The sequence below is a fragment of the Girardinichthys multiradiatus genome, chromosome 12, assembly GCF_021462225.1.
Source record: "Girardinichthys multiradiatus isolate DD_20200921_A chromosome 12, DD_fGirMul_XY1, whole genome shotgun sequence".
NCBI lineage: Eukaryota > Metazoa > Chordata > Actinopteri > Cyprinodontiformes > Goodeidae > Girardinichthys > Girardinichthys multiradiatus.
In genome coordinates, this window is record NC_061805.1 from 49,918,467 (window position 1) to 49,936,673 (window position 18,207).

The following is an 18,207-nucleotide window of genomic DNA, read 5'->3' on the forward strand; positions in this document are numbered from 1 at the left end:
TTTACCTTCAGGTCGGCGCTACAGAACGCTATTTGCACAAACCAGCCGCTATAGAGACAGTCTCTTACCCCTGGCTGTTTCTCTGATGAACACAATGAAACACCTCAGCCTGAGTAGTCAGCTACTCTGCTGGAAAACAAAATAAGCCTATTGCACAAACAATACAGGTCCTTCTCAAAATATTAGCATATTGTGATAAAGTTCATTATTTTCCATAATGTCATGATGAAAATTTAACATTCATATATTTTAGATTCATTGCACACTAACTGAAATATTTCAGGTATTTTATTGTCTTAATACGGATGATTTTGGCATACAGCTCATGAAAACCCAAAATTCCTATCTCACAAAATTAGCATATCATTAAAAGGGTCTCTAAACGAGCTATGAACCTAATCATCTGAATCAACGAGTTAACTCTAAACACCTGCAAAAGATTCCTGAGTCCTTTAAAACTCCCAGCCTGGTTCATCACTCAAAACCCCAATCATGGGTAAGACTGCCGACCTGACTGCTGTCCAGAAGGCCACTATTGACACCCTCAAGCAAGAGGGTAAGACACAGAAAGAAATTTCTGAACGAATAGGCTGTTCCCAGAGTGCTGTATCAAGGCACCTCAGTGGGAAGTCTGTGGGAAGGAAAAAGTGTGGCAGAAAACGCTGCACAACGAGAAGAGGTGACCGGACCCTGAGGAAGATTGTGGAGAAGGGCCGATTCCAGACCTTGGGGGACCTGCGGAAGCAGTGGACTGAGTCTGGAGTAGAAACATCCAGAGCCACCGTGCACAGGCGTGTGCAGGAAATGGGTTACAGGTGCCGCATTCCCCGGGTCAAGCCACTTTTGAACCAGAAACAGCGGCAGAAGCGCCTGACCTGGGCAACAGAGAAGCAGCACTGGACTGTTGCTCAGTGGTCCAAAGTACTTTTTTCGGATGAAAGCAAATTCTGCATGTCATTCGGAAATCAAGGTGCCAGAGTCTGGAGGAAGACCCGGGGAGAAGGAAATGCCAAAATGCCTGAAGTCTAGTGTCAAGTACCCACAGTCAGTGATGGTCTGGGGTGCCGTGTCAGCTGCTGGTGTTGGTCCACTGTGTTTTATCAAGGGCAGGGTCAATGCAGCTAGCTATCAGGAGATTTTGGAGCACTTCATGCTTCCATCTGCTGAAAAGCTTTATGGAGATGAAGATTTCATTTTTCAGCACGACCTGGCACCTGCTCACAGTGCCAAAACCACTGGTAAATGGTATACTGACCATGGTATCACTGTGCTCAATTGGCCTGCCAACTCTCCTGACCTGAACCCCATAGAGAATCTGTGGGATATTGTGAAGAGAACGTTGAGAGACTCAAGACCCAACACTCTGGATGAGCTAAAGGCCGTTATAGAAGCATCCTGGGCCTCCATAAGACCTCAGCAGTGCCACAGGCTGATTGCCTCCATGTCACGCTGCATTGAAGCAGTCATTTCTGCAAAAGGATTCCCGACCAAGTATTGAGTGCATAACTGTACATGATTATTTGAAGGTTGACGTTTTTTGTATTAAAAACACTTTTCTTTTATTGGTCGGATGAAATATGCTAATTTTGTGAGATAGGAATTTTGGGTTTTCATGAGCTGTATGCCAAAATCATCCGTATTAAGACAATAAAAGACCTGAAATATTTCAGTTAGTGTGCAATGAATCTAAAATATATGAATGTTAAATTTTCATCATGACATTATGGAAAATAATGAACTTTATCACAATATGCTAATATTTTGAGAAGGACCTGTACAAGACTAGATAAGTGTTACCCAATAACAACATTAAAGTTGGTTATGACTTTGCAGCTTTCTGTTGGTGATATTCCCTAGTTTTTGAATGAGTCTGGACAACATTTAAATACTTAATTTGATCAAACCTAAACTGGATACGTCTTAATTGAACAGATACACATTTCAAAATAAATAAAACGTTGGTTCTATTTATGAACACACAAAATTTGGAATTTTCATAGTTTATTGACATTAGGGCCATCTCAGAAGAGACAAGCATAAAAACACTAACTAACCTGGACTGAATTATTTCACTAACTCAATGACATCTGTCTGTCATTATGACATTATTTTTGTAAATGGATGAATGTGGAGCTTCATAGCTCCTGTTTTTATAGATCCCAGATTTCAAAGAACTTGAGACAGTATTTTTAGTTAAGAAGTTTGTTCCTGATAAGAAATGAGAAGGGTATTTCTCAAAGGATCTGTAAACAATGTAAGATAAATTTCAATTATAAAAAAGTTATTTATTATCTTCTTAGCCAGTCAACTGAAAAATCTCTGTTGGCACTAAAGCATCAAACCCATCATATCATAGCTGAGCAGCTTTTTTCATGTTTCTTCTGGTATTTTGATCATCTGTCTTTAGTAATGAACTGCAAATCTTTGTGATTGGAAGGCTTCCTTGCCATCGTCCTAATCTTTAGCTCCCTCCACAGATTCTGTATCAGATTAAAGTCAGTACTCTGGCAAGGCCAAACATTTATGATTCTTCCAGTCAGAAGTAACATGTTGGTCAAATTAAAAGATCACTTGAAATCTACATAATCTATATCTATAAATGACAAACCAAACACACTCATCTGAATTATTTGCAATTTATGGCTGTAAAAAGATCTTATGGCTCCAGATGTTTGTTCATCATAGGTTTTCCAAGACTGAAGGTGAGGAATTAGGCCGAGTGACTCCCTTTTAAATGATTGGGATATTCTCTGTTACTTAAGCTTGTCCTTTATACATGGCTTCTCTATCTGGAGGACTTTGTCACCACTGCTGTCTGCAAAGTTATTTAACTCTATAACCCTCAGCCTCACAAACTGGAGCAACACAGCCTGGAAAACCAGACTTTAGATTAGCGACATGAGCTCTGTGGAGTTTCTCATGCTGAGCTCACATCTGTGCCATCTGCACTCAGAGTTTGTGTTTGGGAACAAAAGGTCGCCTCCCCTGACTCACTGAAGTATGCAGCAAGCTGAGGATGAGCAGAGCAACAGAAAGAAAAGAAGTTTCTCTCTGCCAGCTCGCATTGTTTCACTGACTCGACACATCACTGCTGTCAGGATGAAGACATTCCACTTTGGTGTTTCTCTCTGCTTTGTTAAACCTCAAGGTTCTGAGCTGAGCATTGTGACTCCTGTCAGTCCTGGTAATAAGCCAGCGGACGTGACAAGTGGATGGATCAGAGGGGAAGAAAAAAGTTCCCGCTGCAGATAGTTAGTCGATGCATGAGTTTAACTTTGGAGGCCAAGATATTCCCCGTGCTCCCTGGAGAAGTTTGTTGTGTTGCAAGTTGTTGTTGGGTGGTGTCGAATAAACTCACTGCTGCTAGTAGAAGGTTGTGCAAGAGGACAGACAGGAGACAGCAAAGGATGTCTGATTCTAGTAGAATTCCTGCTGCAACCCAGACGGTGGTCCTGCTACAGTATCAGAGTCAGCTGTTTGCTAATATACAGGGGTGAAAGGAGTTTAAAATTCTCGCTGGTACTTAAGGGCAGAGCTAGAGGGGGGGCTGGGGAGGCACTGGGGGTATATATGAATGCATATATATATATATATATATATATATATATATATATATATAATATGTGTGTGTAAATTGTTACTCTCATCTGTGGCCCCTTCGAGGTCTCTCTCTCTCTCGCAGCAAAGTGCAAACTCAAACTAATTAAAATGTATCAATATTTTACTTTACTGTAGGCTGTTTGTATAAGGCAGAAATTAGAATAACTTGACAATGTAGAATATATATATATATATATATATATATATTTCAGTTGTTAAAGAACTGCCATGTATGAAACAATGATAAACCATTTTCTGGTGCATAACTTTTCATCTTCAGTTTCCGTCTTTTCTTTTGAACAAAGAAGTTGTTGTTCTCTGCATTGTGGTCATGTTTTGATTTCATTTAAATTAAAAATTTGACAGTTTGGTTGCTTTTGTGGTTTTTATTTAAAAATCTGTAGATAGTAAGTGATTTATTCAGCAAAATAACAGTAAAAACAACTAGTTATTCTCCCTGTGTTTTTAACTGGGGTATTTAGCAGCGAGCAGACAGACATTAAACGTAGCGGTGCTCCTTTTAAAGGCTGGCCGTTCACAAAAGCCTCGAGCTCCAACAGGAGGAAGCCTCCCTGGTTATTATACACAGCTTACTGACAGTTTACAGCAACAGGTTATGCTCAGTATAAGTACTGCTTTATGAAACTTGGCACCATCTCTGGGATTGAATTAAAGGAATTTTTAACCTCATTAATATTTTTGAATTATATTTATCATATTATATTACATATTTTAGAATTATTTAAAATATTGAATGATTGATTGATTAAAAACAGTCTGATTTTTATAGTTTTCGCTACAGACGAACCAACAATCATCTCAGACCTGACCCTCAAGAATCCAGTTTTATCTCTTCCTGATAGGTTTCTCATCTATCCACTGCCAGAAATGTTCTTGAGTAACCTTGACAAATACAAGAAGAAACGGGAATAGTCATACAGAGTAAAATTGCCTATAAACTGCACTTTGAGTCAGAACCTAATTACGAGTGCTTAACCCTCAGCTTATGGAGGCAACAGTGACCCCTGTGAAGATGTACTAATTAGAGAACAAAGCTGCTGCAGTGGACGAGATGAGAGTCGGCTCCTATCAGTCTGACACCGCGGTTTTCAACCTGAAAAACGTGGACTGCTCCCTGCAGTTGAAAAGTTAGTCTCTGCCTTAAGTCTTGGAATTTAAGTATCTTGGTGACTTGTTCATGAGTGACAATAGGATGGGCCTGGAGCTGGATGGATGCTGTGATGTGGATGTTGCTTTGAGCTGTTTTGGTGAAGAAAGAACCGAGTCAAAGGGTGAAGCTGTCTAATGACCACACTGTCTATATTCTGACACCTCACTTATTGGATGTAGATCATAACAGAAAGAAGAAAATCGTGTAAAATAAAAAAATATAGGCAGGTTAAATTAGCTTTATTTTAGGATGGCTGAGCTCTGCCTTAGAGAGAGGTGGAGGTGCTCCATCATCTTGCAGGAGTAGAGCCAGAGCAAAGCTGGAGAAGAGCCTTTGATCCGTTGCACCTAAAAAAAAATGAGTCAGTTGAGGTGACAAAGGGCATCTGATATATTCACAATGCCTCCTGGGTGCTTCCCTTTGAAGATTTTGGAAGATTTTCCCTCTGGGGCAGACCAAGAACGTGTTCTGTGGACCTCCAACATCCTAAGTCGACATTAGCTGAAAAGGTTTGTCTTTACTGACAAAAACAAGACAGAAAAACAGCCTTTTCTTCATGGTAAAAAAACAAGAAACACTCTAATCGCAGAAATTTAATAAATTAATCACTATTTTGTTCAGTTTTTTTAATATATTCAGATACATTATCTGGCTAAAACTATTAAGCACCTACAATGAAAGATCCCGTTTGGTTGTAATTTGGTCCAGACCAGCCATGGATGTGTAAATGATTCAGTTTTCAAGACAAGCACCAGAGCATCAGGCAGTTTTAGAAGCATCCAACAGCAAGTCAGAACAGCCATAACAGTCAGTAGTGAGGATGTCTTGACAGAGTTAGACTGTTATTAAACTGAGGATAACCCTGAGGTATCATTATTCGATGCATACTTCACTGGTCTGCATCTGAACCAAATTATGTCCAGTTTGGACCTTCATTCCTTCTGGATAACTGTGAGTTTCATATGCCAATAATAACCCAGTTTCATTGAGTACAAATAAATATAGGTTGAGGGGAAATAATTGTTGTTTCTTTTTGTCTTTCAGGTTAATAAAAGTGACCGACTGCAGTGGAGAGTATGTGAAAGTGAGCTTCTTTAAGTTGAATTTTCATGTTCCTTTTTCACCTTCTATAAAGCCTGACGTCTGTCTCCCATGTTGCTTTTTTAATGACTTCTGCTTAACAGACTTCCTGTTTTGTGCCACATCAGCTCTCTCTCTGTACCCTTTGACTCAAAATGGCCAACTTCCTGTTGGTTTTAGGGCATACCCCCAAGAGACTTTTTTTTCATGATTTGGGGAGATCTAGCTATGTACCAAGTTTCAACTCTCTAGGACTTACCAGTTGGCCTGTCTCACTTTAGGGGGCGTGGCAAAGAGGTTTGGGCACGCCCATTATCAATTGCATTAGAGTACTAAAATTTCACTAGGGGGACAATTTTGGGTAAAATGTGGAGCATTTTCGTATATGTTCAAGCCGCCAAATAGGCAATTCATTTCGGAGAAGAATAATAAGAAACATTCGAATTACAATAGGCCTTCGCAGCGTTTGCTGCTCAGGCCTAAATAAAGAAGATGTGAAGATGCAAACATCAGCTTAAACTGCAAATAGTTCTAAGAAACCGAGATAATTTCCATTTAACGCTCTAACTGGACCAAACACGCAAACCTAAAATGGGATGGGCTGCTGTGAATGATAGTGTTGATGAAATTAAACACACACACAAGTTTGTATTTCTACCCAAATTAAGACTTTGCATTGACTTTCATTAATTTTAGTAACTGTATTTATACCCAACCGTAACACCTAACCTTTAATCACTTCACACCTCTATAATTAATGCCTAACCCAAACAATGGGGATTTGTCGCCTTAGGGCAGGGCTTTGGTCCCCATAGCCCCGCCTTAAGGTGGCAAATCCCCATTGTTCGGGCTTTGGTCCCCATAGGGCCTGTCATCATCAGAGGTCACGAATAGGTAACATAAACAGGTACGCACACACACACACTCCCACCCTCTTGTTTTGTTTTGAAATGGTCCTGGCATGATTCCCAGCTTTCTGATTTCTTGTTCAGAGGGAGGAACCATTGGGTCCGGTCTGAGGGGCTGGGAGGTGTAAGGTTGAACCATTCCCAGCTCATCCTAAACATAAATTCCTGATATACAGTAGCTTGTTTTGCTTGTATAAAGACACAATGGACAAAAGCTGCTGAGTGATGACCCTGTCTCATAATGGCGTTGCCAGGGTGATGAGGCCAAGACTCCAACATTTCTCTTGCTTCTGGCCTTTGGTACTGCCACTATGGATGCCTGTGTGGGAATGCCAGAGATGTCTATCCTGCCTCTCTCTCCCCTTCCTAACTTACTGTCCTATATTAAAAGAAATAAAAGCAGGGAAGACTGTAGTCTGACTGCAGGGGAGATGCAGCAAACCAACGCTTCTCACATCTGAGCTTCTTGTCTTTTGTTTTTGGTTTGAATTCTGGAGTCGTGTCTAATTCTGCACCTGTGATGCTTTTCAAGTTCTCCAGGGAGAAGCTCTGGTTGGAGCCGCCGTGTGAAAAGCTGAGGAAGCAGCTGGAGGAGGAGCTGAGGCTGAGCGGCACCAACCTTAAGAGTCATGCCTGGTACCATGGGCCGATACCCTGGGAGGTATGTTCCAGTTGCATGAAAATAGTTGAATTTCAAACGTTTTAGCTTTAGAATGTGAAATAAAGCTTAGATTTGTGTTTCAAAATAAGGAAAATACACTTGTTGTTGTTGCACAAAGTCATGAAAATAAACCCATAAAACCAAAAAATGTGGTCCTTATTAACTTTATGACTTAAATAAAAAAATTCAGAGACAAGAAAATACATAATCCACATATTTCTAATTTATTTAACAAAAAATAAACCAAAATTTAGACAAGTTGAGTTAAAAGTCCCCAAAATGTCTCTGCTTTTGTCTCATCTTTTCAATGGATATTCTTGTAACCCCAATAATCACCCCTCCACTACCGTGCACGGCAGTCATTATTTTCAATTATTTAGTTTTTAGACCTGCAGAGCTGTTTAGTTTTTTGTGCCCTCATACATAGACCTTGAAAATGAAAGGGTTTACATCATTTCACAAGCCTCTATACTGGTTAGCAATAAATAAACCCGTAATAACCACAAACTGTGCCTGACCCAATTTGGCAAAAACATGGTGTTTAAGGAAGCAAAGTATATTACATGTGAGGTTTGTGGGAAATGAGGAAATTACAACTTAACCACCAACTTAGTACAAAATTAATATTGAGGGAAAAGTGGATTTTTCAACAACCCATCTTTAAAAAGGTGACCCACTGCAGGCGGCGGAGTGAAACTACTCGCCTCTACTAAAAAGGCACAGATCTCCAGTCTTTGCCAGCTGTAGATACTGTACAGGCATCTGGATGTAAGTCATAGTTGCACAAAAGTAATCCAATCACTACAAAATGATTGCCAGTTAAATTAGTGCCTGATGTCATTATTTGTGTGCTGACTTCTGATGTCATGCACATGAGCAGTGCTCCTCTGCGGCGCCACAGGTACCTGTTCATCGATGATAATGGGTGTTTCTCAGACACAGAGACTAAAGTGTAATGATGCAACGTCTCCGTCAGTCAGCATCCAGATTAGTTTCTGCAAACTGGATGGTTTGCTCTGATGCATGAGCTTCTCTGTTCTCTCTGAGAAATCACAAGTAAAACCTCTGCAGTGTTTATCACTGACCTGAGTTAGAAATACAAACCCTGCTTAATTTGATCTTATGAGGCTGAGGGATTTTTCCTGTTGTTGTTTAATAACCATAGTTGTAAATTAGGTTGAAAGATTACAAATGCTCTGTGTAATGAATCATGCAACAAAAAATCCAAATCTGTTACTTTTGTCTTGATAAGGCAACCAAATTCCAGTCAGTCCGTTTGGAAGTGAATCAAAAGAGGAAACTTCAGCTTATTCTGGCACCAGAGCAATGCAACAGTTTCACCACAAGAGGGAGAACTGTCCACACCTGGAAGTTGTGACGCTCTGTGAAGCTTAAATTAGTATAATAAGAATTATAATAAGAATTGTTTTGTTTGCAGTATTTATACTAAAAAGAAAAATCCTCATTTCTTAGACAGACAAATTTAATAAGATAAGAAGGTGTCTGGTTTCTGGGAATTAAATTGTCTTTTCTCTTTAAAAAGGTTGTATTTCTGTTTAACTTAGATTTGTCCAATTCATATCATGCTTTTATTGGTCAGAGGCATATTTAGTACCGAACTGCAGCCTGTTTATTTTAAGATGACTTTTTAACAATCTTCAATTGTGATGAGACAAATAAAACACCAAAAACATCTACTGATTTTTTGCTTTGGACGGATTAAACATCTCTGTAGGTGTCGGAGAGTTTGGTGGTGAATGGAGGTGATTTCCTGGTCAGAGACTCTCAGTCCACTCAGGGCGGCTTCGTCCTCACCTGTTGCTGGGAGAACAAAACCATTCACTTCCCCATCAGGAAGACGGTGGCTCAGTCCAGTGAGACTTACAGCCAGGCCCAGTACAGCCTGGAAGGAGAGGCCTTTGACTCTATCCCGTCCTTGGTTCACTACTACATGGGGAGCCAAATGGCTCTGATGCAGTGGAGCAGAGCTCAGATTAACCAGCCGGTCAACAGGATGCTCCCGCTCAGTTTTCTGGAGACGGTCTTCAGCACCACCTTCAGCGCACCATCCAACAAGAGAGAGATAAAGGAGGACAGCATGAGAGACAAGGTGGTCTGTCCGAGCAGGTGGAGATTCACTCTGAATATTTATAGCTTCATTCTTTTGGCACTGTTTTGAGTTTCTAGTGTTTTCCTGAATTCATGGAGATTTGTGTGACAATTCATTTCCATGAAAGAGGTTTGGAGGGAGAAATTTCCAAACTTGTAGGACTGATGATGCGTAGCTCTATCTCTAGAACCATGAAAATCAGAATCAGCTTTTGTGGCCAGGATTGTGTTCACAGTCAAGGAATTTGACTTTGGTTTCAAGTGCTGCAGAGATGTTGGTTGCCCTTTTCCTGACCCTAGACCTGTACAGATCCTGAATAAAGGGAAGGTCAGCCCTGATGGTCCTCTCTGTAGACCTGATTGTTTGGACCGCACGGTGATGGATGAACACAAGACATACTGAATAATGGCGGTTTAGAAGATGACCAGCAGCTCCTGTGAAATGTTGTACTTCCTGAGTTGCCTCAGGAAGTACAGTCTCTGCTGGGCCTTCTTCTCAACAGTGTCTATATGTGAGGACAAGCTCAGTTCTTGAGAAAAGCTGGTTCCTTGCAACCAGAAGTAATCCATAGTAGACTGGGCGTTGTTGAGGATGGTGAGCGGAGGCAGTGTGAGGGGTGTTCGGACTGCACCAGTGTACCAGACAAACCTGGAACACCTCCCGAGGAAGGCGTACAGGAGGCATCCGGTATAGATACCCGAGCCACCTCAACTGGCTCCTCTCGATGTGGAGGAGCAGTGGCTCTACTCCAAGCCCCTCCCGGATGGCCAAGCTCCTCACCCTATCTCTAAGGGAGTGCCCGGCCACCCTACGGAGGAAGCTAATTTCAGCCACTTGTATCTGGGATCTCGTTCTTTCGGTCATGACCCAAAGTTCATGGCCAAAGGTGAGAGTAGGAACGTAGACCGACCGGTAAATTGAGAGCTTCGCTTTTCGGCTCAGCTCTCTCTTCACCACAACGCACTGGCACAGCATCCCCATTACTGCGGCAGCCGATCCGTCTGTCGACCTCCCGCTCCATTCTCAAAACATGATACTTGAACTTCTTCACTTGAGGCAAGAGCTCCCCTCCAACCTGAAGAGGACAAGCCACCCTTTTCCGGTCGAGAACCATGACCTCGGACTTGGAGAAGCTGATCTTCATCCCAGCAGCTTCATACTCGGCTGCAAACCACCCCACTGCTTCCCCCTCCTGAGGGGCCGGTCGGTTTGCCAGAATCGCTTCGAGGCCAGTTCAAAGAGTGAAACATGAATTACATGTCCTGTTTTGTGGTTTGGCTCATCCACAAAACAGGACAGGTGCAGACTACAATGAATAATCAGGAATGCAGAGAGAATAATCAGGGCTGACCTTCCCTCCATCCAGGACTTATTCAGGTCTAGGGTCAGGAAAAGAGCTGCTAAAATCTCTGCAGACCCCACACACCCTGCACATAAACTGTTCAGAGTTTTACCTTCAGGTGGCGCTGTTCACTAAAACCAGCTGCCACAGAGACAGTTTCTTCCCCCAGGCTGTTTCTCTGTTGAACATTCAATAAAGTACAAAATAACAGCATACAGATGTTGCAAATGCACCTTTTTATTATATATGTGTATATTGTACATTGTAAATATGTATATTCTGTAATGCAAAAACAAAACCAAAGAGTCAAATTCCTTGTTTGTATGTACGAACTTGGCAATAAAGCTGATTCTGATATAGATTCATTGCACATGTATTTTTCATAGGTTTATTTCTCTTAATGATTTCTCAAAACGTCTTTTTCTCAGAAAGTTAGAATAATACAAAAGGCTAAACAAAAAAGGATTTTTAATCATAGGGAAGAATGCCGACTTGACAGTTATCTAGAAGTCATGAACACCCTCCATAAGTAAAAAAAAAGGCTATCACTAAAGCAGCTGTCTGTTGCTCAAATCCAAGCATATTAATGGAAAGTTGAGTGGAGGAAAAACGTGTGGTAGAAAAGATGCAGAGGTTACAGGGATATCTGCAGCCTTGGGAAGGGTTTGGAGGAGATTCTCAAGGAGCCCACTGCAGCTGGAGTTACATCCACCAAACACAGATGTATCCAGAACATGGGCTACAGCTGTCACATTCTTTCTGTCAGTCCACTTCTGAACAGGAGACAACATCAGAGGAGTCTTACCTGGGCTAAGGCGAAGAAGAACAGGACGGTTGTTTAATGGTCTAAAGTCCTCTATCCAGATGAAAGTTAGTTTTGCATTTAATTTGGAAATCATGCTGCACTGATGCAATAATTCATGCAAATAGAGCCCTGACCAAGTATTGAGTAAAGATACTGTTTAATACATGCACAGTTTTTAGCAGGTCTGTGTTTGTGTTAAGATCCTTTCAAATTGGTCTGATATCAAATTGACAACTAGGAATTCTGGGATTATTACAGCACAAACTCTTTGAACAGCACAAAATAATGTTTCCTGCTATCTTATTTTTGTTTTGTGTTTGCAGCTGGTGGTTTTAATAGGTTTTACAGAGTTTACATGTCGTCCAATGGTCTCTAGGTAACATAGGAAATTTAATCAAGAGTCTAAAAAAGTGTGTCTCAAATAAATCTGACCTATATTGATGTGTGAATAATAGAGTTCAGGGTCTGCGCTGACTGACAGAGTAATGGACTTATATTGAACTTGTAACTGAGATCTGAATATTCAGGTCAGATTTTAATGTTAGACATGAATGAGTGCAATCAGAGTTGTCTATTTATAACTGAATGAGCCAGGATGCATGGACATGTCTGAGACCGAGCAGGGCCATCATTTCTCTGCTTTAAGTTCAAGTTCAGCTAACTTGTGACAAAAAAGGAAATTTAACGACAAAAAGAAACCCACCCACCCAGCCTTACATTTTTTCCTGCGGTTTGACTTGTGTCTTCTTGTCTCCTCACAGTCCGTCCTCTCTGCAACACAAACATTCCAGGGATAACAGGAAGCATGACAGCCGGACGCTGAGTCCTGCGGAAGATTCTCCTCACAGTCACAGTGAGTTACACTTTTCTTTTGTTTGTTTGTTTCCTCTGATGCCCTATCTGTTAAATATTTGTTTTAGAAAAAAAGGGTGTTAAGAAATCCTTTTCAACGACATAAACCTGCGAAAAAAGTTTTAAGCCAATTTGGATTAACATTTTTACGAGTGAACTTTTACCTACATCTCTTACTGGGTAAAGTTCATAAATAAACATTAAATTAAACTTTGATTAATAAACTGCTGTGAGTCAGAAAACAAACTGGAATCTACAAAAAAAAAAAAAAAAGAACATGCACAAACTGGATGCCAGTGGTGCAGGACAGCTGGAAGAAAATCTACCATCCTGTAGCTTTTAGATGCATCCCTTCTCCAACACACCTTCACCAGATGAGAGACTCCTTACCAGGCCCCTGCAATGCTGACTGACATCCATTCCATTCAAGTGTGTTATGGAAGAGATGCATCTAAATGTTGCAGGACTGTAGCTCTCTAGGACTGAACCTGGGCAACCCTGCTTTAATTTACTGATCTTGATTTACCCTACTCTAAATCTGGTTTTAAACCGTTATTTTTTTGTTTTGCCTAAAACTAATATTTATTCATTTTGCTGGTACTTAAAAATAGGTTGTGGCACAAAAAGTGTACAGAATGGTCAGAATTCAAAAAATGTACAAATCGCTTAGATCGATACCAAACTAAGCTGCTGTTTGCTCTGTTGCCTGCAGGTGTTGCTAATGAAGCATTTTGTTCAAAGTGTAATTACTGGGTTCGGTGCCAAGAACCCACCTCTTCTGCGCACATGAATGAGTTTGTTCACCTCTAAATACAAATATTTATAATTTTGTACATCATACAAGGGTTTGTCCCCAATTGGGTTCATTATTTCTAAAGCACAACATCAGCTTTAATGACAAATGTTATTGACCTAATTTTCTGCAGAATAAAGCAACATTTCAGTCTGTTATATAATAAATCATGACAATTATTACATAACCCTTTTTCAAGCCCTTATTCAACAAGAACTTTAATTATTCCTGTTCAAATGTCCTGTTTTACTTAGAGAAACAAATTAGTATATCAGCAACATATCTGATTCTGCTTTAACATCTAAATTAGAGTGAATGGCTAATTTAGACTTGCAAAAGTCAAAACTTTAAAGTTGTAATACCATTTGGTGCTTAGACTATAGAGAACATTTGCTTCAACAGAAGGTTCTTATTGAACCATCATTCCTTTTAGACAACGAGGAAAGTCTGATTAATTAGAAAAGTTAAAATCTAACTTTGTCTCTGATTGTTCTGAAATGATAATTAAAAAGCAAACAACACATTTTACTGAGGTAAGTCTACGAAATGTTATTTGTTGTCATGTACCATAATTTTGTCACTGCTTTTTGGCTTTGCCTCTGTGGAATACTCTCCTCCAGAAACATTTGACTACAGAAATAATAATAGTAAAGAGCAGCAGAACAATTGTCAGCAGGAATGCCAAAACATCAATGGTGTGGTACTGGATTTTTGACATCTTATAGGACTCTGTTCTCAAATGAGCCGCTCCTTTATGCCATTTATTTAGACCTAAACCTACTAGCCAAACACTGGTGTTAAGTATGTCAATAAACATGCAAATGTTTGGACATAAAGACAGAGTTAAATTTTGGATACTTTCATTCTGCAATAATGAGCAGTCCTAAGACACGTGGGCTAAGAAACAAAAGCCGTTGTTGTCAAAGCAATGAGATGGAGAACAGTTTATTCCAGTTACTGGAACCTGGATACTAACCAGATCTGGCAACTAATCTATAGCTAACACTGTTCACAGCAGCTGTTTGCTACACTTTGTTTTTGTTCATTGGAGGTTGATAACCATCATCTACAGTAATAACATTAATTCAATTCAGTTTTATTTATATAGCGCCAATTCACAACACATGTCGTCTCAAGGCACTTCACAAAGGGTTTGGAATGGTATAGGGTTGTTGCGGAGGTTAGATCAAACTACTGAGTGTTAGAGTTTGGCCATTTTAGAATGGGCTATTTGTAGGGGTACTAAGTAAAATAATACACTGATAAAGTGTGTCCATTGGTGGACACACCAGTGGGCTCTACCAGTGGTAGAGCCCACTGGTGGCCATTGTTATACTAAAAACCACAAGGATTGGGGGTACCTCTCTCTGTCTGACTGATTATAACCATTGGAAAAGAGAAGGGGTCATACAGGTAGCAGAAATGGAGGATGTGTTTGCACCTCAACCATAACTGAGCCGGTTGAGGCTAAACCTGACTCCCCCTTACTCCAACCAACAGGGAGGGAGGAAGGCAGAGGTAAGAATAAGTGGAGAGTGTTGTTTCCTGTTGCATTGTGTGAAAGGTGGGTAACTTTAAAATGGGCTAGTCAATTCAATCGAATCATATTGTTGCGACTTGCGAGATATAGGACCCCAGAATGCAGACTAGAAGGCAGCATGACGGTAAGTGCAAAAGATTTAATAACAAAAAAACTCACTCACTACAGGAGGCAGGAACAAAACAAACGGGCAGGCAAGACAGGCATGGCATGATCAAAAAACAAGACTTGAGCATGAAAACTAAACATGAGCATGAGAACAAGACATGAGAAATGTTTCCGCCACGACTAACTGAACAGGTGTATATATATGGAGTGAAAACCAAGTGGAGCAAGGAGACAGATTAACTTGGACAGGTGAACCGAATAAACTTTATTGACAGACAGAACAAAACGTGGCTGCGGCAAAAACAGAGACTCTAATATACAAACAAAACCAAACTTGACAAAACATGAACAAGACGACAAAACTAAAGCATGACCAGGAAAATAACAGAAGCATGATTCAAAATTTAAGAAGACTAATAACAAAAGAACGAGTCAAAACCTTAACTGTGAAAAACATAAGAAAAACCAGAAACCAAAAACCAAACAACCCCAAATCATAACATATATAGATTTCAAGTGAGGCACATGCATTCCAATTAATAACTAACCATTGAATAGTACAGTCAGATTTAGTTATTTATTCAAATTGGATAAAAAGTTTTTCTATCTAAGGAAACCCAGCAGATTGCATCCAGTCAGTGACTTGCAGCATTCACTCCTCCTGGATGAGCATGTAGAGACAATGGACAGTCACTGGTGTTGACTTTGCAGCAATCCCTCATACTGAGCATGCATGTAGCGACAGTGGAGAGGAAAAACTCCCTTTTAACAGGAAGAAACCTCCAGCAGAACCAGAACCAGGCTCAGTGTGAGCGGCCATCTGCCACGACCGACTGGGGGTTTGAGAGAACAGAGCAGAGACACAAAGAGAACAAAGAAGCACTGATCCAGGAGTACTTTCTATGGGAAGGAAAAGTAAATGTTAATGGATGTAGCTCCTTTAGTTGTTTCATCTAGAAAGAAAGAACAGATAAACTCTGAGCAAGTTTTCAAGGTTAGAGTCTGAAAGAGAGCACATACAGTTAGTCACAGTAGAAGCTCAGTCAGTAGGAGAGAGACAGGGTTAAACACTGAAAGACAGGGCCAAATGTATCATCAGTAGAAGGTGAGCATTAAGTTGTTGCCAGTAGAAGCTTGGACGATGCCCCCCCCTGAAGGTGTCACAGGTAGACACAGAGTCAGGCCAGGTGTAGCTTCTAGGAAGAGAAAAGAGAGAGAACATAAAGTTAAAAGATGAAATAACAGCAAATAGTGCAAAATTAGAGAGTAGTCTGAGAATGTAGCGAAGAGGGTGAAAGTGGTCATTATGTCCTCCAGCTGCCTAAGCCTATAGCAGCATAACTACAGAGATAGCTCAGGATAAACTAAGCCACTCTAACTATAAGCTTTATCAAAAAGGAAAGTTTTAAGCCTAGCCTTAAAAGTAGACAGGGTGTCTGCCTCACGGACTTAAACTGGGAGCTGGTTCCACAGGAGAGGAGCCTGATAACTAAAGGATCTGCCTCCCATTCTACTTCTAGAGACTCTAGGAACCACCAGTAAACCTGCAGTCTGAGAACAAAGTGCTCTGTTAGGAACATATGGAACAATCAGATCTCTGATGTATGATGGAGCTAGATCATTAAGGGCTTTATATTTGAGGAGGAGAATTTTAAATTCTATTCTGGATTTAACAGGGAGCCAATGAAGGGAAGCTAAAATAGGAGAAATATGATCTCTCTTTTTCATTTTCATTAACACTCTTGCTGCAGCATTTTGAATCAGCTGAAGGCTTTTAACTGCATTTTGTGGACATCCTGATAGTAAAGATTTACAATAGTCCAGCCTTGAAGGAACAAATGCATGGACTCGTTTTTCAGCGTCACTCCTGGATTGGATATTTCTAATTCTGGAAATGTTCCGGAGGTGCAAGATGGAAATCCTAGAAGCCTCTTTAATAAGGGATTTAAATGACATGTCCTGGTCAAAAACAACACCAAGGTTTTTTACATTATTACCGGAGGTCAATTTAATGCCATCCAGTTTAAGTGATTGACTAAGCACTTTTTTATTTAAAGACTCCGGTCCAAAGACGACAACTTCTGTCTTGTCTGAATTTAGAAGCAAAAAATTTAAAGTCATCCAAGTTTTTATGTCTTCAAGACATTGGCCCAAGTACTGAACCTTGTGTTGGGATTGGGTCTAACATACAAGTTGAAGGTTTAGATTCAGCTAATATTTCTGATAACTCAGGAAGCTCCACAGGATCAGAACAGTCCAAACACAGATCAGGTTCTACTTGTACTTCCAATGTTGTCTCACTTGCTGAGGATGAAGTCATCATCTTCGGGAGTATGTCAAAGATTTTATTTTTAATAGAATACATTTTATTTAAGAAGAATCCCATAAAGTCATGACTGCTGAGAGCTAAGGGAATGGATGGCTCAACAGAGCTATGACTCTGTGTAAGTTTAGCAACTGTACTAAAGAGAAACCTAGAATTATTCTTGTTCTCTTCTATTAATGACGAGAAATAAGCTGTTCTGGCTTGGTGAAGTGTCTTTTTATACAACAGTAGGCTATTTTTCCAGATTAAGTAGGAATCCTGCAGCTCTGAATTAAAACAAGGAGCTAGCCTCCTATGAATGATTACCTTCTTTTTCAAGGGGGCTGCATTATCTAATGCACCACGCAATGATGAAGAAACACTATGAACAAAAGAATCAATTTGTGAAGGGGCAGAAACAGAATTATTGCCCTCCACTGTGTTTTTTCTGTGAGGAAATTAAAAGTGGAACAGATTCTTTAAAGGTTGTTACAGCATTGCCTGATAATGATCTATTATAATGAAATTTTCTTTCAGGTGTGGAGTACTCGGTTAAATTAAACTCAAAGGTTATTAAAAAATGGTCAGACAGGACAGGATTATGAGAGAATATTGTTATGTCTTTACACTCAATGCCATATGTCAACACAAGGTCCAGAGAATGAAGACAAAGGTGGGTAGGTTTGTTAATGTTTTGAGCAAAGCCAATTGAGTCTAAGATAGCATTAAATGCTATATTTAGGCTATCACTTTCAGTGTCAACATGAATGTTAAAATCCCCCACTATAATAACCTTATCTGTATTTAACACTAAATCAGATAAAAGGTCTGAAAACTGATCTAAAAATTGAGAGTAAGGGCCTGGTGGACGGTACAAAACAACAAACAGAAGTGGTTTTAGTGCTTTGCAATTTGGATGAGGAAAACTAAGG

The 18,207-nt window shown here is 40.2% G+C and overlaps 1 protein-coding gene across 2 annotated transcripts in view; it reads left to right on the forward strand.

Moving 5' to 3' along the window:
* LOC124878576 (SH2 domain-containing protein 3C-like) overlaps positions 1–18,207 on the forward strand; it is a 78,212-nt gene that overhangs the window by 20,186 nt on the left and 39,819 nt on the right. For both annotated transcript variants that reach the window (XM_047382582.1, XM_047382583.1), the window contains 4 exons: positions 5,816–5,855; positions 7,292–7,420; positions 9,156–9,547; positions 12,439–12,530. In XM_047382582.1, coding sequence (XP_047238538.1) covers positions 5,816–5,855; positions 7,292–7,420; positions 9,156–9,547; positions 12,439–12,530 — 653 coding nt within the window. The remainder of the gene's footprint in view (positions 1–5,815; positions 5,856–7,291; positions 7,421–9,155; positions 9,548–12,438; positions 12,531–18,207) is intronic.